Below are 27,591 nucleotides of genomic sequence, written 5' to 3' on the forward strand. Positions count from 1 at the left end.
CTATTGTGGTGGCCAGGTCCACTCCGGAGCTGCCGCCTGTGCTGGTGCACAGGTGGCGGCTGCTTCCCGGTGGGGCCACTCTGAGGGGTGATTTGCTGTCATGGTGCAACCCCTCGTCGCGCTCCGCTTGAAGTTTCCCAAAGGGGCTAGCGGTCGACCTTCCTTATCAAATTTTGATTGACACTGATTAGCACAGTCTTGTCCTTTGTGACAGCGTGGACATATTCCGGGCGCTCCTCCTTTGTTTGCTTGTGTTTTTGGACAGTATTTAATAATATGTCCAAATTGGCCACAAGCAAAACATGGCTTTTTCATAGACATTGTTGCAAATGTTTCGGCCATCAGTGAATATTCATACTGTTTGGTACCGACATTAATACATGGTTTTAGCATGTCATCAATAGTAGGATCCTTTAGTGGCCGCAAAACTCTGGCAATCAGGGTTAGCATTCTCAACTGCTGGTTGCTTAAAAATGTAGCTTTGTGCTTGTTCATTATCAATTTGTTTCTCCAGAGCCTCATTAAGCTGATCCAAAAACTTCATATATGGCTCATTCGCATCTTGTCTTATGCTAACAAAAGGCTGTCTTTGTTTACCAGTCTCCGGGAAGGCCTTAAGGGCACAGAGAGCAAGTGCCTTAACTTCCTGCAGGCCCTCAGGGGGGATTTCTGCTTGCGCTGTTGTAGCACTGTGATCGCCCTCCCCCATTAGCATGTCCACAGTAACAGCCCGTAAAGAACCTTTTCTCACAGCCGCTGGTTTTCCTCCCCCTGTGCTCGAGCAAGCTGTCTCATTTTCGATTCCCACATTGTATATTGCATATCAGTCATAATCAGGCGAAACAAAGTTTTAAAATCATGGGGAGTAAAAACTGAAGTATCACAAAGAGATTGTATAAGGTGGGTGGTATATGGTGCGCCAAGGCCATGATCTGTCACCGTGCGTCGCACGTCCTTAATAAGATTATACAACAGACCTTCCCAACGAGGATTCTGGTCTGGTGCACAGATAACGGGAAAGGCTTTCAGCATGCCCACATCCCCTGCCTGTTTTGCTCCTTGTTTTACTGAAGCCCATTTATCGTGAGGATCTGGGGGTATAGGTCTGGCTCCTTTCCAGGGTCAATAGAACCCAGATCAAAAGGATCATTGTCCTGGTCATCAGGTGGTAGTACCGCAAAGGCTTTTGCAGCGGGTTTTCTTTTCTGATTCTCATCAGGACATGATTGAGGTAAAGGAGGCGCGGAGGGGATGGCAGGGGCCCTGACCCCGTCATTCATGTTTGACTGCGACCCACTATGAGATTTCAATGTTTTGAATACAACTCGCCATTGTGGCAACAGGTTAGCAGCAGCCTTATCACCACGCGTGGCACTATCCCACCGTCGGACCCCAATTTGGTCCCACCTTTCCAGATTAAAAACATTCTTACTATTCACTGAAGGATCGTCTTTAGAAGCCCACACAAGAACCTTTTGCAGCTCTTCTTCACCTAAATTTTTCCTTTGCGGTTTCAAGATTTTAGGAGAAGCTTCTAAATCATCCTTCTGTTCCTTCAATAGGTATGAACCCATAGTTCCCAGCCACTTACCTCTTTCCTTTCAAAAGGCTTTTAGTGTGCACACAAAGTAAGCTTCCTTTCAGCTTGATCCTTATGCTTCCTTTCAGCGTGATTCCCGGGAGTTCAGCTGGGCGGTGCAATCGGAGAGACAGCTAGTCTTCGGGCCCCACATTGGGCGCCATTTGTTGCACCTTGTGAAGAAATGGACTCAGTCTGGGGTGCAGAGTGAGACAACTTTATTTTCAAACCAACTTCTTTTTATACTTTCTTAACACAAGTGTTGCAAAGCTTACAACCAATCAGTATCTTGCCACCTGCGCGGTTGTCCTGGCTTTGTTTCTTTTCTTCTGACAAGACACTCCTCACAGGGGGCAGGGGGAGGTGTTCTGCAGTCCTCCTCCTTTTTCGGCTCTGTTCCCCATCTGCTGAGAAGACTGACATCCTTGCGGTTAACTATCTGCTAACAAGGTACTATTGTCTTTGAACGAGCCTCCACATATTCTCAGTTGGTGGGAGATGCATGAAATACTGGAAGAAAGACCATCATTATCTCCCCCATAAATACAAAGTCAAACAAATGCTTGATGTGCTGAAGTGCCAAATCTGCCAACTCATTTATAAACTAAAATAAGCATTATAGCTGAAATAGCATACCTGTGAATCTGTGATATTGTTAGTCAATCTCAATAATCACCTGCACACTCAACCTGGTGGGTTAAAAAGCAAGCTTTTAGGAGCCAGCCAGCGGCGGACCTCTTACCGTTTGCCTGAGATCCACGCCGTCTTGGGAAAAAGTTTGTGTTTTTATAGACAGCTGCAACTCCTTCATACGTTATTTGCAGTTACCAGTTCTTCACGGCTGATATCTCATGGTTGCAGCAAGAGCAGGGTGGCTCAGCATAAGTAGCAAGCTATGTTCACAGAAGCAAATAGCGAAATTAGGTACCTAGTCACCTCAACCTTATTAACTTCTTATATGGCCCCTCTTTGCACAGGGTCCTACAATATTAATTTCAGAATAAGTGATCAATAATACCCAAGGGGCCAAATACCAGCAGGATCACAGGGTATATATAATGAGGGTTTTTCAACCCCATTACTTTCTGATCCTTACCACAACCAGCCAAGTCATCTGGTAGTTTTTCAACCTTATAGTGACAGATATAGTGACACCACAGAAAGTGTCATTCACCCTCCAAATTTGGGGTTCAACAACTAGGAATAAATTTGCATAGAATCTTATGACCATCCTATTGTACAGTCATAAACACCAAGTTAAACATTTACAAATTAAGACTGCCAAACATGTTTTTAGTCACTTAACTGCTTTCATTTGCTCATCTGTTAATTATTTTTGAAATGCCCCAAATAAAAAAATCCCCATTATCTGGTGAACTTGTCAGGGGTATAGAAAGAACCTTTCCAGAACAGCACGTTTATGGATAAGTTAGACTGAGATGTTAACAGCCAAACATTAAATAAGGAATTGTGTCATGTGAAGTGGTTTCTTTCTTAAAGACAAAGTACACTGTTTGTAGCCATTTATCACTTCAAATCTAAAGTCCAGAAAACATTTGAATGCCTATAATGTTTAAGCACAAGACGACATTTTAATTTTTTTTCTCCCTCAAAGCATTTTAATACTAGTTCTGATAATGTACCCAAACTGTGACTGACAGCACAGTGGGCCTCAGCTGTTTAAGGCTATACCAGTCTCCAAGATAATTGGGGGGGGGGGGTCCAAAATTCTTTGCCCATTTTCTTATCTCTGCCAAAAGTGTATCGGTGTTTGCAAAGTTTAAATAAACATTTATTACACTTTTTCTATTACTTGCTCTTAGTAAACAGCCTTCCCCCTCTGAGTTTTTGATGAGCCTCAACTGAATTAGAGCTCCTGAATGAGTGCACACCCTATCTGAATTATTAACATAAATATCAGTGGAACTTATAAACTTAACTTAGAATATAGGCTCATACCCCACCTGTGGGCATTTTACATGAGACAATTCATGATCATACAGAAGAGTTAGGAATTTCTCATTCCATACTTTCCTCCAAATATCATAGATCAATAATTTCAACAAGTCTTCCCAATTACCAGCCTATGTTCAGATAGAAAAGCAGATAGGCAAGATGAAGAAAATCAGAATCTTAAGTACTGGTATCAACACAGATAACTTCCAAAATATTCTAGTCATGACAACACAAATATGGACACATTCCTCTTTAAATATCTAGTTCCAAGGTGTTCTCAGATTCAAATGAGAAAAAAAAATACATTCTAGTCAAGTAATTGATTTTGCTTTAGTACTGAAAGTAGAAGAAAATTCAGCACTTTAAAGCAGTTCCATGATTAAAAGTCAAAAATTATTCTGTCAAACAAAGACCCAGAGCATGCCCTTGTTTCCTTATCAGACGTATATATAGTGGCAGCAGCAGTAACTTATCATTTGAATGTTAGCTTCAGCTGACTGGTAGAATATACAATAGCCATTTCTGGTATAAGCAACTTTTAAATATTATACATCAGGAAAGATAGCTTCTTCCAAGGCAACATGTGCTTCATGCTCTGCACTTTTTTGTCATTAGAAAGAGCAGGTCTGACATATTTAACATCCATATTCAAATATAGACCCTAACAACTCTGCCCAGTCCTGCTGACAGATTTGGATAGAACATAGTCACTGTACTGGCTCTATTATAACAGATCCATTGAAAATAACTATTTGATGTCTATTAAAAAAAAAAAAAGTCAAATAACATACTTAAAGGGAACAAAGGAAAGCACTAGCAGTGAACTTTAAAGGCCCTTTTCCCTACAGATGTTATCTGTATCCCAACAGTTCATGCTTCTGACCTCAACAAGGTATCTTAGACAAGTTACCATGTCAAAATAAGAAACAAATGTTAGAAATAGGCAGGTTTAAGCAAAAAGACAACATTTATACAAAACTAGTACTAAATTTGTAGTCCAGTCTCCACAAGACCAGTTTCAGGTTATAGCCACAACTAAAACCAATGAGCTATCACAAAAGTAAGTAGTTCCTTCTGTACATTATTTTTATTATTTACATAATACAATATAGCATAGATGCTGGGCAGCATATTATGTGCAATACATAAATATGAACTGTCTGTACATGTTTGCATATCTAAACTCAGTTAAAAGAGCAAAATTAAAGCAAAAATGTGATGCTTTTAATAGTAGAAGTAAAGAATAAGACTGAACACTGCAATAAAATTAGAAGTAGCTCCTTCTATAACTATTTACAGATGAGAACAGGTATTACCACAACGCTAGTTTAAACTGTATTGCTTATATAAAAACACAAGTTTCGTACATCACAAAAAGCCTTCCATTATAACACAGAAGTGATATTACCAGACAAGTGTCAATGACATATATTGCCTTTTCTAGAGTTATTGTACAATGCTGTAGATAATGCAGCCCATGCAATACACTCGAGAACACTACAGTCCTACATCCAATTAAAAATGATAAAGCAGCCCTCCAAAAGGTTCCAGCTACCACTTAAATCTACAGCAGCCCTGTTGAGTATGGTTTTCCATATGGAATGATACAATTATTACTTTTAATCTAGGAAAAATAAGAAAGCTCCTAATTTTTTTTGAGCCCAGAATAACATTGAACATTAGTAGTATGTGAATAGACTGCTCAAATGCTTCTGCAACTTAATTGGATGCACATGTTACTTGAGCTGCTGTGGTATGTATAACACACACGTAGCCTTTGTTTTGTAAAGCAAATCTTACAATACTGTGCTACACAGCATTTTTAGATATGCAAGGAAGAATAGACAACTCTGCTGCAGTCCATTTCATAAGTTTCTTACAGGACTTTTCCTTTGGGAACACATATCCATGATTCTAAAGTTAACATAATTAGTTCCAAAATAGTTCAGTTCTTATACACATTTGATTTTTTTCCACTTTTCCCACTACAATCGTTAAACCATTTAAATATGGCACAAACTCATCTTACTGGAAGACTTCTACATCACGTACCTTTTGCTGAAAAACAATGCAGTACAGAAACTGAAATTAGAATGTGTTTTTAAATGGTAGAATTAGACTGCCAACCATTCTGATGTGTCCTTCTCCCAAACAGGCACATAACACTAGCCAAGGATTATATGCTTCCAACACCTCAAAAGGCAGAACTACTGCAAACACATGGATAGCACACATCCATTTGGCACATGTGAACTAGAGTGTGCATGTATATTCCTGTGCAGGTTCTGATCTTCCAGTTATATTCCAGGGAGGGCATATACATTTTCAAGGGCTGTATATAACACATTCTCCCTGTATCAAACAGCCAAGCATTCTGAAATATCATTAGACAGACAAGACTAAAAGTAAAATTTTGGAGAACAAAGGAAAATGGCCATGCATCTGTTCTTTAATATTTTCTTAGGATGTATTAAAATTAAAGCAAAAAATCAGTATCTTCAAGTAGGTTAGTTTATATTCTCTGGATTTTTTCAGCCATCACAATTGGGTTCTCTTTCCTGATTTTTGCTGCAGCTGCTGCTTTGTAATCATATGGACAGTTATGCTTGTCAGAATAACGGTGAAGTCCACAAAACAAGTTTCCACATCGGCAGTCAAATCCTGTACAAAGGAGAAGAAATAGCATCACTAAGAAGCTTCAAATGTAAGCAAGCTGTACATTAAGTATTTAATCAAAAGAGATAAAGGGGGTACATGCACCTATTCCAACAAACAATAAATTGAACATTTTCAACGTCAGCTATATTAAGTGGTTTAACTCTGGCTACAGATATTTGAAACAACTCATAAGAGGCAGCTAATCATACAGATCTATTCAATATTGACAAAGTGCTCATACCTGTAAGGCCAACCTTCTTTCTGCACATGAAACATCTGTTCTTCTTTACTTTGGGCAGCTCAGGAGCTCTCTCTTCATTCTGTGAGATACCAGGCTGAGAAACTGACGGGCTCGGTTGAGTAACAACTGTTCAAGCAAAGAAAATAGCAATTGAATTTCTTGATTTCACCAACTAATCAGTACCAAGCATATATTTATTAATACTGACATTGTCTAGAGTATTATGCAGAACAGTCTATGAAAATATAAATCACGAATAGAGATTTTTTTTTAGGTAATGCACTAACTTTTTTGGCTCTACACAACCCAATCGGATTTTCCCCAATGTTTCATCAGCTAAAAATAAGATACTTATCACCCTTATACAGCATTAAATGCTTACAGAATACTCCAGATGTTCCATGTTCATACTTAAATCATATAATCAATTTAAATTTAATGCAAAAATGTCAGGGATTGCAGCTGGTCTGTGAAATCCCTGGCTCCCTTAGCAGAGAATGTTAACCTTGAAAAGATTAGAGTGTATCTATGAGATAGGGAGTTCACATGGAGACAGCAGAAAGTTATTAACAAGTTTAAGGAGGTTTGGCCATGGAGCAGAAACTGGCCAAGCTAAGAATTGTTCAATCATAACTCTGTCACTAGCTACTGTCCTTTGTAGTCCTCACCAATAAGCAGCAGCCACGATGAAGAGAGCTCGATATAAATAATGTACCAAGAAAACAATAAAGCGTAGTTGGCGTTGCATCTACCCCAGTTGTTTGTGTTTTTGGCTGCCACGACTGCGACAACTGGTGACCCCGATGTGATAATAAGTGGACTGCCTGGCAACTGGCGGTGGTGGCGGATCCCGGCGAAACTTGAGAGCAGCAGGGAAGCTGCCTGGTCCGGACCTGTGATTTGACTCCTTGTGAAGGTGAGCCGCTGGGAACGGGATTGACACCTCTCGAAGGTGCGAACGGGACTGACACCTCTTGAAGGTGCGCTGCAGAGAACGGAAATACACAGACATGGGGCAAAACCTGACAAAGCAGGAAGCCCTAGTTTTATCTACATGGAAGGCCTTACTTGCTCAGAGAGGCATTAAAGTTACTATGTGTTACGCCTCCTGTTGCTCTGGTGCCGAGGACAGGGGTTTGAAGCCACTTCAGCTGTTGCATTTAGTGTGAGCGCTTGGCAGAAGGTCGGTGATAAGCTGTGGGATGCCCTTTTTAGAGGCTCTAAAGAGGTAGAGGGTTTACCTACTACTTGGCGACTGCTGCAGGAGACTTTGGAGGATTGGAAAGCGGAGCACGACCAGGAGAGCATTCCGGTGATGCCGGAAAGTACCCCTCTATTGGGGGAAGACAGAGAGGACCAGGAGAAGCGCCCTTCTCCCATAGAGTCTGTTACGGAGCAAATGGACGCTTTGCAGTGCTCCACGGGCGCCTCTGGGTCGTTGAAACATGAAACCAACTCGAGTCATAAGTACCCCTTGCCTGATGAGCTGGTTAAGATGCGGCGACAGGGGAAGTCTCCCAGTGAGTTTTTGCCCCCCCTCTATAAGACACCTGTGCAGCAGTTGGCCGAGTGGGAGGCTTTGAATAAACCTTTGCTTCCCTCTTCTCCTCCTGGAGAGGGGGAGAAGGAAAATGATGAAGAAATCCGCAGTAAAAACTGTTTCCCACCCTCATCCCCCAAGACTCCTTGGACAAGGAGGCGGTTTCTGCTGTTCGTCCTTCTGTGAAAGAGACTATAGGGAGTTCTCAATGTCAGACCTTGAGATTAGCAGCTGAACCCTGGACTCTGCCCCCCGCCACGGTGACTGTGTTGCCGCGACAGCCTGGCAAATTCTGGGATCAGGTTAGAAAAAAGGCAGCCAAAATGGGGCAATGGGATTTGTTAGATAAGATCGGTTGCCCCTCAGAGGCCTCCACTCAAGTTGTCGGCTGTGGTTTGGGAGCTTTTCCTGTGTTTAAGGCGGCCCCAACTCTGGAAGAAGGGATGAACACAGCACGATTGCCTGGAAAGTAGTGCAAGACCTGCAGACATGTGCATCAAAATATGGTATTAACTCTTCAGAGGTAATGCGGCTGATCCGAATTATTAATGCGGATCTTTTAGCCCCGTATGATATATCCCATCTTGCTCAGATTCTGTTCCAGCCTGTAGAGAATCAAGTGTTTATGGCACACTGGAGGAGGTTAGCTGAGCAGGCTGCACTAGATAACATGCGATTGCCGCAAGGAGATCCGCGGCAGGGAGTTGGGGTTGATGCTTTGATGGGAACGGGTCTTTTTGCTAACCCTGATCTTCAGGGTCAGCGGGACCCTAGTATTCTTGAACAGGCGCAACATTTAGGTATGTCAGCTCTGATACAACTATGGAGCTGGCCTCGCCCCGTCCTAAATATACAACAATCAAGCAAGGGGTTAAAGAGCCATTCTTACAATTTGTTGAACGGATTGCTACATGATTAGAAAAACAAGTAGAAGATGATGACTTGAGAGAGAGACTGTGCACTCAGCTAGCTAAAGATAATGCTAATGAAGATTGTCAGAAAATAATTGAAGCAATGCCAGGGAACCCAACTATTCCTGATATGGTAACAGCTTGCTCAAGAGTGGGAACAATAACGCATAAAATGACTGCTCTAGCTGCAGTTCTTCATCCCAATCCCAAGTGCTTTGGGTGCGGTCAGGAGGGGCATATCAAGGCGGCTTGCTCGTTTCAGAGTGCAGCTGCTAAATGAAAAGGCAAAGCGGCAGGGCATTTTGCCAGGACAGTGGACAATACTCGTAATCGATGTGGTAAGATAGGGCATTTTGCCAGACAATGTCAATCTAAATTCCACATTAATGCCTATTCTTTGACGGGAAATGAGGAAACAAGCGCAGGGAGGCGCGCAGGGACACAAGTACCTCACACAGCGATTCCATGCATGGGAGCACCTCCGATGGCTTATCCCTCTGCGACCGTCTCGCAGGGAAAACCCGTGGATCAGCAGGCATGGATGTATCCACTGCCGACACAGTAACTCTGTCAACTACGGATAATGTTAAAGTGCCTCTGGATGCAAAGGGGCCTATAGGTCAAGGTCTCAGTGCATTATTAATTAGACGGTCTAGCAGTATTTTGAGTGGATTAATTGTTCATGTAGGTGTTATTGATTCGGATTATACTGGACAAATTTGTGCTATGATGTCTACTCCCTATCCCGCAGTAACCATTCCCAAAGGTACCCGTGTCGCTCAACTTGTGCCTTTTTCGAGTTGTGTTCCTCACACAGAACTTAAGGAACGACGAGAAGGAGGCTTTGATTCTACGGATCCACCTCAAGTTTTCCGGTCGCAAACTGTATCAGTGCAGAGGCCACAAATGATGTGTACCGTCTCCAACAAAGGCTATTCACCATCAACATTGAAGATTACGGGTTTGTTGGACACTGGGGCTGATGTGACTGTTATCTCTCAACGTTCCTGGCCGTCTTCTTGGCCCATTGTGAACACTGGAATGGGTGTAGTAGGGCTGGGGGGATCCACTCAGGGGGACATGTCTCTTGTACCTGTGCTGATCACCAATCCTGAAGGGCAAGCAGCAACAATCAAACCATACATAACCTCTGCACCCCTGAACTTGTGGGGAAGAGATTGTTTAGCACTATGAGGGGTTAGGATTACGACAGATTTTTGACGGGGGCCACTGCGTTGCAGGGTGTTCGTCGACCCACACTTGCTTTAACCTGGTTAACTGACAGGCCTGTGTGGGTGGATCGGTGGCCCCTAGCAGAGGAAAAGTTGCAAGCCCTGCAAGAATTGGTGTCAGAACAGCTTGTGACAGGGCACACTGAACCCTCTCACAGTCCTTGGAATACCCCTGTATTTGTGATTAAGAAGAAATCTGGCAAATGGCGACTTTTACATGACCTACGACAGGTAAATGCTGCCATGGCCACCATGGGAGCTTTACAACCCGGCCTTCCTGCACCCTCAATGATCCCTACGGACTGGGATATTGTGGTAATAGACCTAAAGGACTGTTTCTTTACCATTCCATTAGCACCCCAGGATAGGGAAAAATTTACTTTTACTGTATTACCTATAAACCATTCTGAACAATGGTTTGTTGCTCAAGCTTTATCTCCTGTTCGGGAGCAATTTCCAGACTGTTATTTTTACCATTACATGGATGACATTTTGCTTGCAGCCCAGAAAAGGGAGCAGCTGAACGATCTAGAAAAAGTAGCTAGACAATCCTTACAGCATTTTGGCTTGGTTATAGCACCAGAGAAGGTGCAAAGAACTGAGCCCTGGAAATATTTAGGGCTTACAGTCACTGCCCGGTGAGTGACGCCCCAACCCATTAAACTTAGTGCTAATATTCAAACGCTTACTGATGTCCAAAAATTGATGGGGTCGCTGAATTGGATTAGACCCTATCTTGGTCTCACAAATTCCCAGCTGCAGCCCTTATTGGAACTGCTCCAGCATTCTGTTAATCCCTCTGAACCTAGGACTTTGAGTCCTGCAGTGGTTCAAACAATGCAGCAGGTGGAGTCGTTATTACAAACTAAATTTGTATCCCGCATTGACCCATTACAGGTAGTTCAATTGTTTGTCCTCATTGATCGGACAACTCCTTTCGGTGCCTTGGTGCAATGGAACCCTGAATGGACAGATCCTTTACATATTCTGGAATGGCTGTTTTTACCTTTTCGACCTCGAAAGACTGCACCAGGATTGTTTGAACTTCTAGCAGACCTTATTATGAAGGCTCGTAAAAGATGTGTGGAACTGACAGGAAGGGATCCGTATCACATTGTTGTCCCAGTAACAGACGTGGTATTTTGAATGGTGCTTAGCCAATAAGTATGAAGTTCAAGCAGCTATGGCTGATTTTCATGGGCAGATCTCTTATCATTTGCCCTCACATCCGCTTATTAAGCTTTTTCGGGAAATTGCGGTGGGTCAAAAGCACTTGAGCCAAATGGGGCCAGTTGATGGACTCACTGTCTTTACAGATGGATCTGGAAAGACTGGTAAAGCTGCTGTGGTATGGTACAACAACCGAGAATGGTATGACAAGGTAATCTTACAAGAAGGATCACCTCAAATAGTGGAGCTGCAAGCTATGGCCGTAGCTTTTCAAATGTTTCTGCAACCTGTGAATATTGTTACGGACTCTGCTTATTTTGCCAATCTAGTTGCACAGCTAGACAAGACGGTTCTGTCTTTTATTGATCAACATCCATTGTTTTCGGTACTCTTAGACCTATGGTCTGCAATACAACAGAGAACCGAACCCTATTTTGTACTACATATTCGCAGTCATACTGCATTACCTGGCTTCTTTGCTGAGGGTAATGCTAGGGCTGATGCCCTTGTGTCTGCTGTGGCCTTGGGTCCGCTCCCTAACAAACACCAGCGGGCTTTATTATCTCATTGTTTTTTTCACCAGGGCAGCTCGGCGCTGAGTCGACAACTTGGCTTGACACAATCCACGGCACGATCTATAGTTGCTGCCTGCCCTGATTGTCAAGGACAGCAGACACCTGTTTTCTATGGAGTTAACCCGAGAGGCCTACAAGTGTTACAATTGTGGCAAACGGATGTCACCCATATCTCTGAATTTGGGCGGCTTCGGTTTGTCCATGTTTCTGTTGATACATTTTCCCACACTGCTTGTGCTACAGCCCAAGCAGGGGAGAAATCTTTACACGTAATTCACCATTTTCAATGTGCCTTTGCAACTCTCGGTATTCCTCAAACAATAAAAACTGACAATGGTCCTGCCTATGTTTCCAAAAAGGTGCAGAGTTTTCTAAATCAATGGGGTGTTCACCACATGATTGGGATCCCCCATTCCCCTACAGGCCAAGCCATCGTTGAACGCTTGCATGGCACTCTGAAGCGCCTTGTGCAAAAAGGGGGAGTGCATGGGGAGTCCCCACAGACAAGACTAGATAAAGCTGTATATGTGCTTAACTTTCTCTTCTTCCATAACAACTCTACTCTATCATCCATTTTTTCGCATTTTTCCTCTTTGACTACAACAGAGAAGGTACCACAGCGGGTACCGGTGCAAATTCATGATCTGGTTACTGGCCAATGGTCTGGGCCACATGAGCTCATAATTTGGGGAAGGGGATATGCTTGTGTCTCCACAGAGAGTGGACCGCGATGGGTTCCAGCACGGTGTGTGCAACCTGCGTTGCAGTCGCCGCCCTCCTCATCCTCATCCTCGGAAGTTATGGAGGAGGAGATTGGCCTCCAGCCCCTCCCCAAAGAACTGGCAGCAACATCTGGATAACCCTAGCCAACGTCATCAATCGAAGCACCATATGCCTGGCTACCAGCGATCCTCAAAATCCCTTTTTCTACGTGTCTGGTGGGAGTTCCAACAGAGAAGCCGATTGGTGGCAGGTATCTGAGCGAGCCGAATACAAGGGCTTCAACTGCTGCATAATATGCTGGCAATGGATCAATGAGACCAGAGATCCAGACTCGGGGCGAGGGTAAAGACTACAGTTGCTCTAACTGACAGAGTACGCAAGCTGCAAGTGGATGATGGATGGGAGTGGTTAAATAGGTTGTTTGGCAAGCGGGGTTTGTCTGGGTGGTTATCATCTCTAGTGAAAACAGGTTTGCTGATTTTGGTAATTATTGTAATTGTGTTATTAATGGTACCTTGCTTGATCGGTCTGCTGCAAAGGGCCCTGCAGTAAACTGTTAGTGCCATTTTTGTAGCACACATACAAAAAGGGGGAATCGTCAGGGATTGCAGCTGGTCTGTGAAATCCCTGGCTCCCTTAGCAGAGAACGTTAACCTTGAAAAGATTAGAGTGTATCTATGAGATAGGGAGTTCACACGGAGACAGCAGAAAGTTATTAACAAGTTTAAGGAGGTTTGGCCACGGAGCAGAAACTGGCCAAGCTAAGAATCATCCAATCATAACTCTGTTACTAGCTACTGTCCTTTGTAGTCCTCACCAATAAGCAGCAGCCACGACAAGGAGAGCTCGGTATAAATAATGTACCTAGAAAACAATAAAGCGTAGTTGGCGTTGCATCTACCCCAGTTGTTTGTGTTTTTGGCCGCCACGACTGCGACACAAAAAGAGTAACAATATTGTCGTGGTTGAAGTTGTTGAACAGATGATACCTGTAGAAAATGTAACAGGAGCATATTTTAGAAACAATTTCCAGTAATGCGTTACTGTCATAGTAAAGAACACAGATATTTAGTGTCTGCACTTTGTCCTTTAAAATGCTGGAAAATGTCTCAAACAAAAAGGTGGTCTTATTTGTGTGGTTTGTAGCTGTGTTGTGGCAGTAGCACAGAACCAGTGTGTCTGAAGCTCAAGAAAGCTAGCTGCTGTTTTGGTTAATTGAGTTTTTGGATCATCTCACTGCAAGTATAGCAACAGAGTAACCCAGCACTGTGTTCAGCCTTAATGCTCAAGCAGACATAGGCAAAATGACTAATTATTTTTCAATTGCCTTTGTCATGAGTGCCTTCAATCAAATTTGAGTCACATTTTACTTAAGTTCTCTGTAAGATAAAAAATTGTCCTTTTATGAACTTCTGTGAATCCATTCATTTTGTTTTAATTATTTTTCCATCAAATTAAGAGTTTCTTTTAAAACCTCTTCAAATTCAAATCGACAGTGAGGAAAACTGAGGGAGATATGTGTATGCATACGAACACATACGCAACACAGACCCTTCTTTTCTACAGTTTTCTTGAACACTCCCAGTTGAATGGTGATATCTAATGCTCCAATAGATAAGGAACAAACTATAAAATGAATTCCAGAATAAATTGAGGACATAAGCTCAGGACAACTGTAATCAAATTTATGCACACACAAGAAGGATTTCTTAGTTCAAATCCTTTTGGATCACAATGTTAGATCCTATTTTTCCAGATTTTTGGTAGATGTCTGGTAGATTTTTCCAGACATGAAGAAACATCAGTTTTGTTGACTATTTTTCTGTTACTATTTATACCTGGTATTAAAAATTTCATTTGAATCATCATAAACAGAGTGATTGCTTTATATTATCATAAACACCCAGATCACTTAATACTAACACCTAGAAAGCTTCAAATATCCAAGCCCAATTCATAATTCACTGTACAAATTAGCAGTCCAGTCAGATCATAATCTAAATCTAGATTTAAAAAGACTTTCTCAGATAATGAGGAACATTCAGTGTTTTATCAAGTAAAACAAGGGTTGCTAATATTTTCTTCTACTTCACAACAATAAAGGTCCTAAAGAACTAAAATCCATTCACTATCTTACTTTTGGCATATTTTATATACCTGTTTTCTAAAAAGAGTTTGGAAAGTTCAGTCTCAATGTTATTTTGTTAAAAATGAAGATGACAAAACTACACCAACTCAAAGTATTTAGTATCCTGGGGTTATAGTAGTACTTCATTACAGCATTTTAATCACTATACTTTGAATAGTTTCAACTATTGTTTTGGGATTTTTTTTCTTTTTTTTTTCTCCAGAAAATAAATACTAGGTTAAAAAGAACCAACATTGCAAACAGCATAAACCTGCTGGATCACCACATACCTTGGCTGACATGTATTAGCTATAGCATAAAAAAACTCCCCAAACACACTTCCAAAACAAAAAAGCATGAACGGGTTCCTTTTAGATTTATTATAATATTAGATTAAAAATAAAATGCTAGTTATAAGCCATGGCAGATGGAAAAAGAACCAGAAGTACTTGCATACCTTCGCAATTCAGTATATAGCTAGCCAGGGGAGGCTTCATCTGCATCAGAACCAACTCATATGAGCCCTGGGAGCATGCACATTGTTCCAGGCAGATGGAAAATAAAAAGAAGGTGGAAAGCAACAGCAAACTAAAGTCACTCAAAGGACAGCATCAAAAGAAATTGAAAACAAGAAACTATCACTGCTAAACATGCTCACAAGGAAACAAGGATGGAAATGGCAGTTTTCCAGGATTCGTCAAGACAAAAAAGAGTCTAGTAGATCATTCTATGCCACACACACACACACACACAGAGCATTAAGAACAAAACCATCAGAGGAAAGTGTTATCTAAGGGAAAAAGTGTTACTCTACTGCAAATATACTTCTTCCTCAATATGAGGATTCAAGCAGCCTTCACTGTGACAAGCAGCTTTGTAACCCTTCTAATTAACTGCTAGAATGGTTACAAAGCTGCCTGCAGCACTTTTACTAAAGCTTACAGAACAAAATTCTTTTTCCAGTTGTGGCTCTAATTTAAAATGCTGTTCTCACATGATGTCAAGAGCCAGTATTAAATTCAGATACTATCCTGACAACTGCTTATCACAGAAAGCTTCCTTAAGCATAGAAGCCAAATCCAACTGGACAACCAGAACACCAGTCCACAATATATCAAATTCATTTTATGACAGAAATCACATGGTGTTGATGAAATCTAAGTGCTCTAAATGATGTCATATGATCAGCATGGAATAAATCACTGAACAAAAGCTGAAACAGTGGTAGGAAAATGGTTGTTACTGTTCTCTCCAGACCTGCTTCCTCAGTACCAATAGCCTTGTTCAGACAAAGCAAACATGACCACTAAAATTCATATTCTGTCATCTTAGAAGTCATGTTGGCATGTACCCCTCTCCATCACCTTGGTCATCACTCTTTTCAACCATTAGCTCAGAAAGCTATCTCATTCTGTTTAGTTCACTTAAATTTTTTCAACCTTGTACCAAGAGACCTGTCTTGGTAAAATTCAAGAGCAATAGAGACTGTCAGAATGAAACAAATCTTTATTAATAAATTAAGACAAAAGTAATACTTATCTGCAGGCATTGTAAGATGCAGTAGCATCAGAAATAATAAAACAGATTATCCTAACTCTGCTAAAATAAAAACTAAACACAACCCTAGTACTAGACAGGTACTCAAAAAAGCACAAACACAAGTGTTGCATGGCAGATTTAAGGATTTTTTTCATGTGTAGTCCAAAGAGATTAATTTAAGAAAGGCACGTGGGAACAGCAAGGTCACAGAGGACTGGAAGGAAGCCACAAAACACAGCATGACAGCTAGCTAACTTACATACAGAATGACCCTAGAAACAGGAAGAACAGTGCTCTCTTACCCCAAAGCATTAAGCCACAGTGACTATGAAACTTCTACTTCAAAAAGGAATGATTCAGCCACTTATTTTCATTATTATGAAAATAAAACAAGATTTAAAAAAAAAATCCTCCCCATACTTAATGCAAACAAAAAGGGCTACCAAAGTAACACCAAAAAAATTTTAGGAATTTCTATGACCAAAGGAGTATCCAAAAGAGAAATCCTTCCATTTAACAAGTCGCATGACTTCCATTGGTACTAGTCAGCAGTAAGAACACCAGTGGAAAGTCACGACAACATGAACAATTTCAAACATTCTATTTTTAGATGATACCCCCTCAATTCCCACCAGAGAAAAAATAGGGAAAACACAGTAGAGAAAAAGGTAAACCAAAAGACCTCAGAAAGACATTACATTACAGTTCTGCAGTACCAGAGAAAGCTACACTACAGGTTGTACAATCCTTATTATATTTCACATTAAAACAAATTGACTTGTACATAAAATTGAGTCACTGATAAGCAGCATTTATTATGCAAGTCAAGCGTCTTGAAAATAAATATTGTTCTTCAGAAAATACAATTGCTATGCTGATCTAGGTGCCCAGGAAAGGCTGAAGTTGCATCATTTTTAATTTCATATCAAGAAAGGGGGATAAAACTATTTTCTAGCACATAACTTCTCCCACATGCCCAGCTCTTAAGAGCTATTGGATACCTTTACTATTACATTGATGCAATGTAAAGATATTCCTGTTCAAATATCACACTGAAATATAGTTTAATTTGGTCTCTGTTAAAAATAACAGTCTATCAGCAACAAGCACAGCACCAGTAGCTGCACCCTCAGTCTGACTTTCCAAGGTGGACAGCTCAGAAAAGATTACTGGTTCCATTCCAGAATTGTTTTAATCGGGGATTTCTACCCAAACTTCAGCAGACATGGGAAACTTGAAAACAACTATTTTGAACACAAGACAATAAGATTCTTATAGCAGATGGTGCTAAAGGCCAAAGAACAGTCTATACATAGCAGCATGATTAAATAACTCAGTCATGTTTAAAGACAAATTAGAAATAACAAGGCAGTTATCAAAACTGCAAGAACTAAGTAATACCATTTGTGGAAGAATTGTTTGAAAGTGGGAACTGGGAGAAAAACTAGGGCCTAACAGAAGTTATGGCATTACAAAAGCTTGCTTGGGGTCATACACAGTTGCCACTTCCAGGATGGTTGGTACGCACGGACTCTGCTCCTCCACGGTTCCCTAGGCAACACAATCTGCCCTCCTCACAGCTGCAAAGAGGAGTAACGGAGGATGGAGCGGAGTGAAGACACCGTGGCCAAACTCTGCTGCGCTCCCTATGCTGGGCTGCTGATAAGCCGCACAGTAGCTGTCCAATGGGAGATATACGATAACATGTCCGGTGCTGAGCCAGCAAGGGTGGCAAATCACTCCTTTCGGATGAAGTTTGCTTGAACTTTGCTCGTTATAAGCTCATTATAATGTCAAAACACACCTCCATCCCAAAAGTTACCCGCCTCCGAGGTACGACCACCCCTCACCGAGCATGCGGTACCTTTAAATGAAAGCAAGAAACTTTTTCACCAATCAATAACAATAATAAGTATGACTCTAGTCACTCAAGCTCCACCTGAATGTAAAGAAAAGTATAAAAGGTGAACTAAGGATGAAAAGGAGGAGGGAAGAATCCATCATAACTCTTGGGTCAGTCTACAGGCTGATCCCCCTTTCCTCCCCTCGGGTTGGGATGCTGCCTGAGGAGACTCGAGACTGAGAGCCCTCTCCCATCTTCTGGGGTGAGCGATGATTGCACATTTGTACATCAGAGATAGCTAAAAACCCCACACTGTAGTAGAGAATTTCCTGTACTGACATCTGAAACCTGCTTTCTAAATGTTGCATTTGAATAAATCATACTGTTTGTGAACTCGACTACTTGTTTGGGGGGAGGTGATCGGACCTACAGTTGACGGACTGTTTGTGAATCCGATACTGCCAGAGTTGAGCTTATAGTTGATCACACTATTTGGGAACTCGATTCTCTCCTAGGAAGGCGATCGGACCTACGGTCCACAGACTGTGAATCCGATGCTGATTTGATATCTCCTTCCCCCCCCCACCACCACTACCACTGTGGCTTTCAAACTGCAACATTTCACACCATTTACTTACCATTTTGAGCCTACAATATCTAAAGCTGTCTGCCTATTCAGCATCATACTCAGATTATCCACATCAAGCAGTAGTTATGTGTACAGTGCATCTACAACATGAATAAGGGCAACCTATAACAAGGTCTCAACCTGAGTGCAGCACAGCTGTGTTGCTTAACATTAATATAACACTAATCATATTAGTCTGATACAGAGCCAAAAGACAAGTGAGCTCATCATGATTATCTCATGAAGCTCATCGAACACCAACTTTCGGGAACAGAAAGGGTAACCTACAAAATGGACGGAACGACTAAATTAACAATATTTGAGGATGATTTTCTAATATATATTTTACAAATAGAGACCATAATCATTTCAAGTTATGGTTCACTTTCTTTACAGGCAATGCTATTCTACAACTGTGACTTATTGGAGTGTGGAGCGACTTCACACTAATCCCTAAAACAGTGCTATTACTGGGCTAAACAGGCCAAAAGTCTAATATGCATGCTGCTACTAATTAAGTCTGGAAACACTGACAGAAGCACGCTACAATTTACTGCAATGTGATTAGACATACTTGTTCTCAAAACAGTTCATTTAGAGCTTAATGTTTAACTCCATTCTTCCTTGTATGGAAATTATTCCCACTTACAAATCCACTAAAACAAAACAGGCTTATCGAGGAAGGTCTCCAACCATACCTATCCAGCATGGTAAAGGCATTGCTCTGATGTAATCATCAACATAAGGAAAGGAAAGAAGCTAGTCAAGTTCTGCATTTAATTTCTACAACTCAGTGTGGGGAAAAACAACTATGCATCATATTTCTAGAATGTGAAGATTTAAAAGCTGAGTCAAGACTATACTAGAATTCAATCATTAATAAAAAGTTCAGAAGCATATCCAAAGCCTTTGAAAGTATATAACCAGTACCTAATTATGAATTGGAGTCTGGACATAAGGTCTTCAGATTTAACTGACTTTTGTGAGCAGCTAAGATAAGCAACTGGACCTAGCAGAAGCCATACAATTCAATTATGGAAGTACAACGAGCAAGAAAGTTGAACTAATAAGTTACAAGTTACAAAATAAAACTTTTAGACATGTGAATTACAACTGGGCTAAAGTTTGTCAGGTCCTTCTTTCTTCAAACACTAAAATATGATTAATTGCTCTTGGACCTAACTTGTTTTGAATGATCCAGGCTACAGATCTCAATATGGAAAAAATAATAATGAAAAAAAGCTTGTTGCTGAAACTGAGAGAAAAAAGACACTTAATTCCAAACAGCAAATTTTATATACTTTATACTTTTACTCCACAAACAGGGGAAGAAAAAAAAAAAAAACAAAAGACCCCACATAACACATCTACCCACCCACAAAACAATACAACACACAAGAAATCAACTTTCTGGCTTGTTTAGGGGATGCTGCTCAAAGAAAGAAAGAGAAACTTAAGTAGCAAGGACACAATAGGGATTTATAAAAATAAAGAATTTAGACCAATTTCTTGTGACTGTAAGACACTTACAGATCAGTACCGGGGAACACGACACACTTGATGCATCTTAGATGCACAATAAAACCTTCGTAATCTAAAAATAGTAGATGCTGTCTAAAGTCTGCCATGAACCCAATGAACACCCAAAAGGAAACTTGTACTTTTGAAGGAGCTGAAAATAGTTTCAAAAAATTGTGTGTATGCACTGGGGGAAGGGAACAAAACAAAACAAACAACAAAAAAAACCAACTTCTATCCCTGAGCATGTTTACATTCCAGAAAGTTTTTTTCCAAGCATGTTTGTGTTTTACAGTAGCCTTTCTAATAATCTCTACACACAAAAGCTTCAACCAAGCTTTTACTGGTTTCACCTTTGAGTTTCCAGCTGCAAGATTTACAACGATAAATATTTTGAGTTGCTTTTTGGATTTCTTTTATCCCTAATCAATAAAGGGCACTGTGTGACACTAGCTATCATGTAGTTGATTGGTTAGCAAAAAAAAAGATATTAGATGAACAGAAGCATAAGATTGGTTTTTATATTTGGCAAAGATAGCAAAACAAAACTCTACTTTCCCTTAAGTCACCAGTTGCATACAGTATTACTCTGTAAACATACCTGGTTCAGTTTCTGTTTTCAGTGTTAATTTTTCCTCTCTCGAAATGCTCATTTCTGTCATTTGCTGTGTTACAGGCAAAGCAGCAACAGGTACATTTCTGTTAAGGTACAGTGTAATTTACATTAGTCTCGAGTCCATAATAAAAAGCTTAAATTGTCCAAACCCATCTATATCAATACACTATCTGTTCAATTATTACTAATACAGGTTCCTGATCACTACTTCTGCTATAGCTAAAGTATATTTTTCACCCTTATTTCCACTTACCTAGAATATGACACGACCTGTAGGGCATATTTCTCCAGATAAACCAGAAATATCCTTATAAATGCAGTAGTCTAACACCAAACACTGTAATCCGTTCTTATTTATAAAGATTCACAAAGCACTTAAGTGCAATGTCCTTTTTTCTGTCATCTACAGAAGCTCACTGTACTAGGACAATATCACTACAGGTCTTCAACTTGCTGCACACTCAGCTCATTCAAACCTCAAAAATAACACTTTCATCTTACCTTGACTTTTCAAATGTGCTGCCAGCAGCACCCTGACACTTGTTTAAGCTAATGTCTGCTCTTTGTATAGATGCAGAGTCCGAGGTAGGACTGTTAGAAACACTGGTCGTTCCTATATAACAGGAATTTGAGAAGTTAATAAGCAAACTGTGAATTATAAATTAATCAAATACTCTTACTCTTGCACATAGCAACAAACTGTTTCCCTTCATTCTACTGCATCTTTCTTATTAAAGACAGACTATTGCTAATTATCAAATACAGGAATTATATAAGAACACACTGATAGTGGAGAATATGTAGAAATGCAAATTAAGGTTCAACACCGAGTTGGCAAAAATCTGTTACACAAAAATTTGGTTTTATTTTTACTGTTTAAAATTAGTGTTCTCTGATGTTCATAGTCTTAGTATGCAGCTTTCAAAAGTTCACTTGAAATAATGAAGAGGAATCAAAAATATTTTCTAAAACAGACCTAAATTCTTACCCATTGGGCTGATTCTACCACTATTCTGCTGTCGCTGAAGATGTTCTTTATAGCAAACCGAACACATCCCATTTGTCCTAAGATTTCCATAAAATCCACATCCTGTACGACACAGCATGGGCCCTGGAGTCTGGTTTGTCTCTTGAGCCATATCTCAATGCTGTAAATAAAACCAAAAAATGCATTAGGAGCTGACGTGACCAAAATAGATTACAGAGTTGTTATAGAACTGAAGTGTGCCTGCTCACCCTGCCCTCAGTCATTTCAAGAGCAAATATCTTGGTGTTAAAATACCATTCAATACTGCAATTGAATTGATTGTGAACCTAAGAAAAAGTGTTATAGTAGTAACACTGAAAATTAATACACTTGTTGGATAACAAGTTGTGTGTGTGTATGCATATTATGACCAAGTTTAACCAGCTAACGGTGAGCAAAATCTTTATTACCACCTCTGAGCAGTTGTAGAGTAGGAAAATAACTACAGATGGATATGCAGAATAAGCAAGACAAGGTTTGCATACAGTAAACAATTCTGGTAATTAACATAGTGTTTGTTGGGGCCTTAGTAAGAATATATAGGAAAGTGGAGTTTGTGGGGAACTGGACCGACGCCTAGCAACCGAACACCTGGAGGAGAACCAATCAGCTGGGAGCCTGTAGCCAATGAGGGCTGCTCCTCAGCACATGCCCACCTGCACCGGTATAAAGCCCTGCTACAGACAACAGCAGAGTGGAGTTGACCTCACTTTGTGTGGAGGTGTTGTTTGCTCTGGCTTGTGGGGAGGGCCCTGGCACTTGGTGTGAGAGTGACCCTCGACATCTGGTGACCCCGACGTGATCGTGCGAGAACGCGAGGGATCTTACTGGAGAAAAGCGGATTGTGACCACGACCTGGTGAGTCAGAATGGGAATTGGCGCATCTAGAGTGAAAGTTGCTGCAACAGCAATGGAACATGATACTGTTGAACGCTTCGTAAGGCTTGCTCAAAAAACTAAGATCGAGGTCTCGAAAACCGAGCTAACTGATTTATTACTATTTTGTAAGAAGAGAAAAATCATAGAAGAAGCTTCCCAAGCATATAAATTTGAATCGTGGGAGCGAGTAGGAAGAGAACTATGGGACGGTGTACAATTAGGCTCGGAGGAAGCGTGGCGCCTCACAAAGACATTTCGTCTAATATGGCCTATGTTTGAGCGGTTAGTTGCTATTGCGTTTTGGGAAGCGCTCCATGGAGAAGAAAAGGAAAATGGGTCTGAAAGTTCTGAATGTACCAACAATACTGAGCCAATTCAGTGTAAGAAAATAGATAATAAGAGAAAGGTAACCTCACCTAAACAGGCATGTCCGGTAACTTTGGCTGAACAAGAAGTATGGGGGGGAGTGGATGAGTATCTCCCCCCGTGGGAGGGGGAGGAGCGACCACCCCCCACAGCACCCGAATGGGAGAAGCGACCACCTCCCACAGCACCCGAATGGGAGGGGGAAAAGCGACCAACCCCCACAGCGCCCGAAATGGAAGTGGACCCAGTTAAAGTACCGATCCCAGATGGATCGGTCGATGATAATGCCGTGGTTCAAAAAATGCGACAAGAACTTCGGGGACAGGCAGAAAAAATGACAGAATTATTAGAACAAATGCGGCGACTAGACGGTGGGTCCAAGGCCAGAGATGTGAAGGCAGCCTATAAGGCTGCCCATAGGGCTATAGTCGAAGGGTTGGAAAATGTAAACAAACAATTAGAGCAGTGGGAGGCACGAAAAGATGCTCCTAAGATTCAAAAGAAAGCAGCTGGAGGAAGTGACCCAGCTGAAGAAGGATTGTTGCTGGAGCTCCCAGCCACTTCCACTGCAGGTGGAAGTAATGATGAGGAAATGCCACCTGTTAATCCAACATTTAATGCGGGAGCATGGTATAAAGGGCTCATAGAGAATGCTCAGTTACAAGGAGAATTTGTATTAACACCACTAGCAGCTCCTGTAGTAATGGGAGCCCAGGGCCCCAGGTGGGAACCTCTCGATTGGAAATTTGTTCAAGGCATACAAAAAACAGTAATGCAGTATGGGCACGACAATAAGTTGGTGAGAAATCAGGTCTCTGCCCTGTTTAAATATTCCCATATGGTACCTGCGGATAGCAGAGCGATAATGGAGCTCCTGCTTTCCTCTACCGCTTACATGCTTTGGTTAGCAAAATGGCAGGAAAGATTAGAGGAAAAACAGTTGGAGAATCTAAATCGCAGTATGGACGATCCATTAAGGGTTGCCACCCTTGATCAACTGATGGGCAATGGGCGTTACCGGGCAACCGAGGCCCAGGCAGCGCTCCACCCCAGGATATTACAGCAATCGAAAAATGCAGCGCTAGCCACTTTCCTTGCCCTACCACAAATAGGAACGCCACAGTTGCCATACACCAAAATAACACAAAAGCCGAATGAGTCTTTTTTCAACTTTGTTGATCGACTGAAGGAAGCCTTGGATATGGCCCCTAATGTGCCTGCGGAAATGAAAGCAATATTGGCAAAGGATCTAGCAGTTCAGAACGCAAACCAAACTTGCAAGCAACTGTTAGCTACTTTGCCACCAGGAGCTTCAATTGTCCAAATGATAGAGACCTGTGCCCGAGCGCCATTGATGGAGGAAGAACAAAAAGCAAAAATACATAGTGCGGCTTTGGCCGCAGCAATTAAAGGAGAAAGAATGTCTAGAAAGGAAGACAAGAGATTCCATGGGACATGTTTCCTATGTGGTCGATTAGGACACATGAGGAGGAAGTGTCCCAACAGATTCAGGATGGAGGATATGGGCCCGAGAGGATTCAATGGGACCTGTGCCAGATGTCAGAGGTTCGGGCATAAGGCAGCGGAGTGCCGATCACGGTTCCGCAAAAATGGCACGCCGATACAGGGAAACGGGAGCCGCCGCGTTGTGAGGGACGCGGCGAACAAGTATCCCCAGACAATGGCTGCCTCCACAAACTCTCCGCCGCAACCCGCGGAAGTGCAGGAGTCGACCTCTATGTGGCAAAATTCACAGTGATTAGAGACTGACGTGCACATATTAGAATTGATGTGCACTGGTCCCCTGGGGAGGAGCTGAGAGCCAGTGACCCCCCCCCCCCCCCCCCCCACCCCAACCGCCTGTCCCAGCCCCTGTCTCTCGGCGCCCCCTCGATGCTCTTAACTGAGTGTCCCGCGGGGCCCGAAGCGTTTACTTTGAAAAAATTAGAGTGTTCAAAGCAGGCTGGCTGCCGGAATACTCCAGCTAGGAATAATGGAATAGGACTCCGGCCCTGTAATTGGAATGAGTACACTTTAAATCCTTTAACGAGGATCCATTGGAGGGCAAGTCTGGTGCCAGCAGCCGCGGTAATTCCAGCTCCAATAGCGTATATTAAAGTTGCTGCAGTTAAAAAGCTCGTAGTTGGATCTTGGGATCGAGCTGGCGGTCCGCCGCGAGGCAAGCTTATAATCTGGGACAGCTACGTCTCCTCCTAGCTGGTTATGACAACCTCAACTGCAATGTCTGGGATACACTGAAAGCCGATAGAGCAGGTGTCCTTGCCGGTCATGATAACTGTGTCAGTTGCTTAGGTGTGACTGATGATGGAATGGCAGTGACAACAGGATCGTGGGACAGCTTCCTCAAGGTCTGGAACTGAAAAGAGCGGCAGACTCTGTGACTGGAAGAACTTTCCAGCGGTTGAAAACTAAAAATGATAGCATATCCAGTCTGCCCATACTAACTTGGACCCCCATCCTCCCCAGCTCCAAAGGGCAAGATTTTTTCCTTCCCCTGTTGCTGAAATGAAGAGCACAATTACCTTTCCAAGAAGAATTTCTGTGGTTGTAAGCAAAATGAAATTGTGTATTCCTTTGTGACCATTTTCTTTTGTCTTGGGAATTTAAAAATGAAACATTATCATAAAAGTGTGACCAGAATGATCATAGTTGTGTTTGCAACTATGTTACTTTGTTTTTGTTCGTAATAATTTGATGCATGATATTGCCAATTTTTATTTTTTGTAAAAAGAGGGGAAATGCTGAGGATTACAGCTATGTTAATTTGTTTTTTGTAAATGTTGCAATGTTTATTGCTAATTTTTCTTTTTTGGAAAAAAGAGGGGGAGATGTTGGGGCCTTAGTAAGAATATATAAGAAAGTGGAGTTTGTGGGGAACTGGACCGACGCCTAGCAACCGAACACCTGGAGGAGAACCAATCAGCTGGGAGCCTGTAGCCAATGAGTGCTGCTCCTTAGCGCATGCCCACCTGCACTGGTATAAAGCCCTGCTACAGACAACAGCAGAGGGGAGTTGACCTCACTTTGTGTGGAGGAGTTGTTTGCTCTGGCTTGTGGGGAGGGCCCTGGCACTTGGTGTGAGAGTGACCCTCGACAGTGTTTGTTTTTTTTTTTTTTCTCTTCTTTCCAAATTAATGCATCACTTAATGGAATTAGCATCAAAGTATTAGCAGTGCCTATTTTCAAAATACATTTGTTAAACAGAACAATAAAGATCATTGAACTATGGGGAACAGTCAATTTTAATCTGTGTTCCTATCTTTAGAAGTAGCTTCCAAAACAAGACCTTCAATTCTGCTTAAATTGTGTATGAAATCCAATAGCGAATATTAATTGGCAACGTGTACAACAGACCTTTCAGAGTCAGAAAACACTTCTGAAATAAGCTTCAACCTGATTCAACTCTTTCAAGAAAAATAGACTTCAAACTGTTAAACATGTTCATTTACATAGCCTATGCATTTCTAGAAAGCCAGTTAAATTATTTGTCTTAAAGTTATAGCAAGATATCTACAAGATATTTGCATCTCCCAAAGGCAGACAATGGTAACCCTTTCTCTCATCAACTGCAAAATGCAGGAATAAAAATACTTCACCTTCACTGGTGAAGCATTTGCAAAGCAAGGTTACTAAAAACCTGATATAGCAACCAAATCTTTGATTCACAAGGGCAATAAAACTGGAACATAATAATCTAGCAATCTACTACAAATTGAGGACACAAGAATATTGCACTTGTACAGTACTACTACTAAATCTGTTTTGGGAGGACAAGTCTCTTGAAGACATTTTGGTGAAAACTTTAGATTGTCTGTCTCTTTAGAAACAGTGGTAATAAAGAATATTTGACTATTGATGCGCATGAGAACTCAAATATACCAAAAGTAAATTAACTCCAGTGTATAAAGGAAAGCTTTTCATAAAAACGCCACACTAAGTTATAAGCACATCTCAATAGCATGACAGCTGTAATCGATAAAACCTACATTTCTGGGAACAGAGTAAATCAGCAGCAGGAAAAAATAAACAAATAAAATTAATCTGCATGCCTGCTGATTGCCATGGGACTCCAACTATTCATACCTTCATTTTAGGACAAAAAGTAAGCTCAGTTATTCTGACAGACCTCTCAACAATTGCAGCTTGACAGTCATATACTAGTCAAGGCAGCAGAAATAACTAACTACGTAAATCTTAAACATCTCCTCCTCCATATTACAGCTTTATGTTTCTATAATAGAAATAAAGATTGCACTTCTGCCATGTTATTAAGTAGGTAAACTCAAAGTGCTATCAAATACACTGTCATCAATGTCAGTTGACTGGCTCCACTTTCAAATTACTATGCTGTAAACATGTTACTACACTTACTATATCTAGCTGTAGGTGTTATGCTGAAATGAACATATTACAAGAGTCTTCATGGCTCCTCTGCCAGCAC

The 27,591-nt window shown here is 41.4% G+C and overlaps 1 protein-coding gene across 1 annotated transcript; it reads right to left on the reverse strand.

Annotated features, from left to right (window-relative positions):
• Positions 1-4,603: 4,603 nt before the first annotated feature.
• LOC104571037 (AN1-type zinc finger protein 5) lies at positions 4,604-27,591 on the reverse strand. The gene is made up of 6 exons (XM_088539132.1): positions 27,522-27,591; positions 21,846-22,005; positions 21,359-21,470; positions 20,843-20,940; positions 6,435-6,560; positions 4,604-6,196 (listed from the first exon to the last, which is right to left on the reverse strand). The coding sequence occupies exons 2-6, from the start codon at positions 21,994-21,996 to the stop codon at positions 6,048-6,050; spliced, it is 636 nt and encodes a 211-aa protein (XP_088395258.1). The 5' UTR covers positions 21,997-22,005; positions 27,522-27,591; the 3' UTR covers positions 4,604-6,047.

This window comes from Tinamus guttatus, unplaced genomic scaffold (assembly GCF_059628265.1).
Source record: "Tinamus guttatus ecotype Peru unplaced genomic scaffold, ASM5962826v1 Tinamus_guttatus_pri_ptg001417l, whole genome shotgun sequence".
Taxonomy (NCBI): domain Eukaryota; kingdom Metazoa; phylum Chordata; class Aves; order Tinamiformes; family Tinamidae; genus Tinamus; species Tinamus guttatus.

Excerpts from the sequence above, each read along its gene's own strand:
- LOC104571037 (XM_088539132.1), bottom strand. The coding sequence starts at position 21,996 with ATGGCTCAAGAGACAAACCAGACTCCAGGGCCCATGCTGTGTCGTACA. Across the intron at positions 21,471-21,845 it reads TGGTAGAATCAGCCCAATGG|GAACGACCAGTGTTTCTAAC; the intron begins GTAAGAATTTAG and ends CCTGTTATATAG. Across the intron at positions 20,941-21,358 it reads AGCACATTTGAAAAGTCAAG|AAATGTACCTGTTGCTGCTT; the intron begins GTAAGATGAAAG and ends GTACCTTAACAG.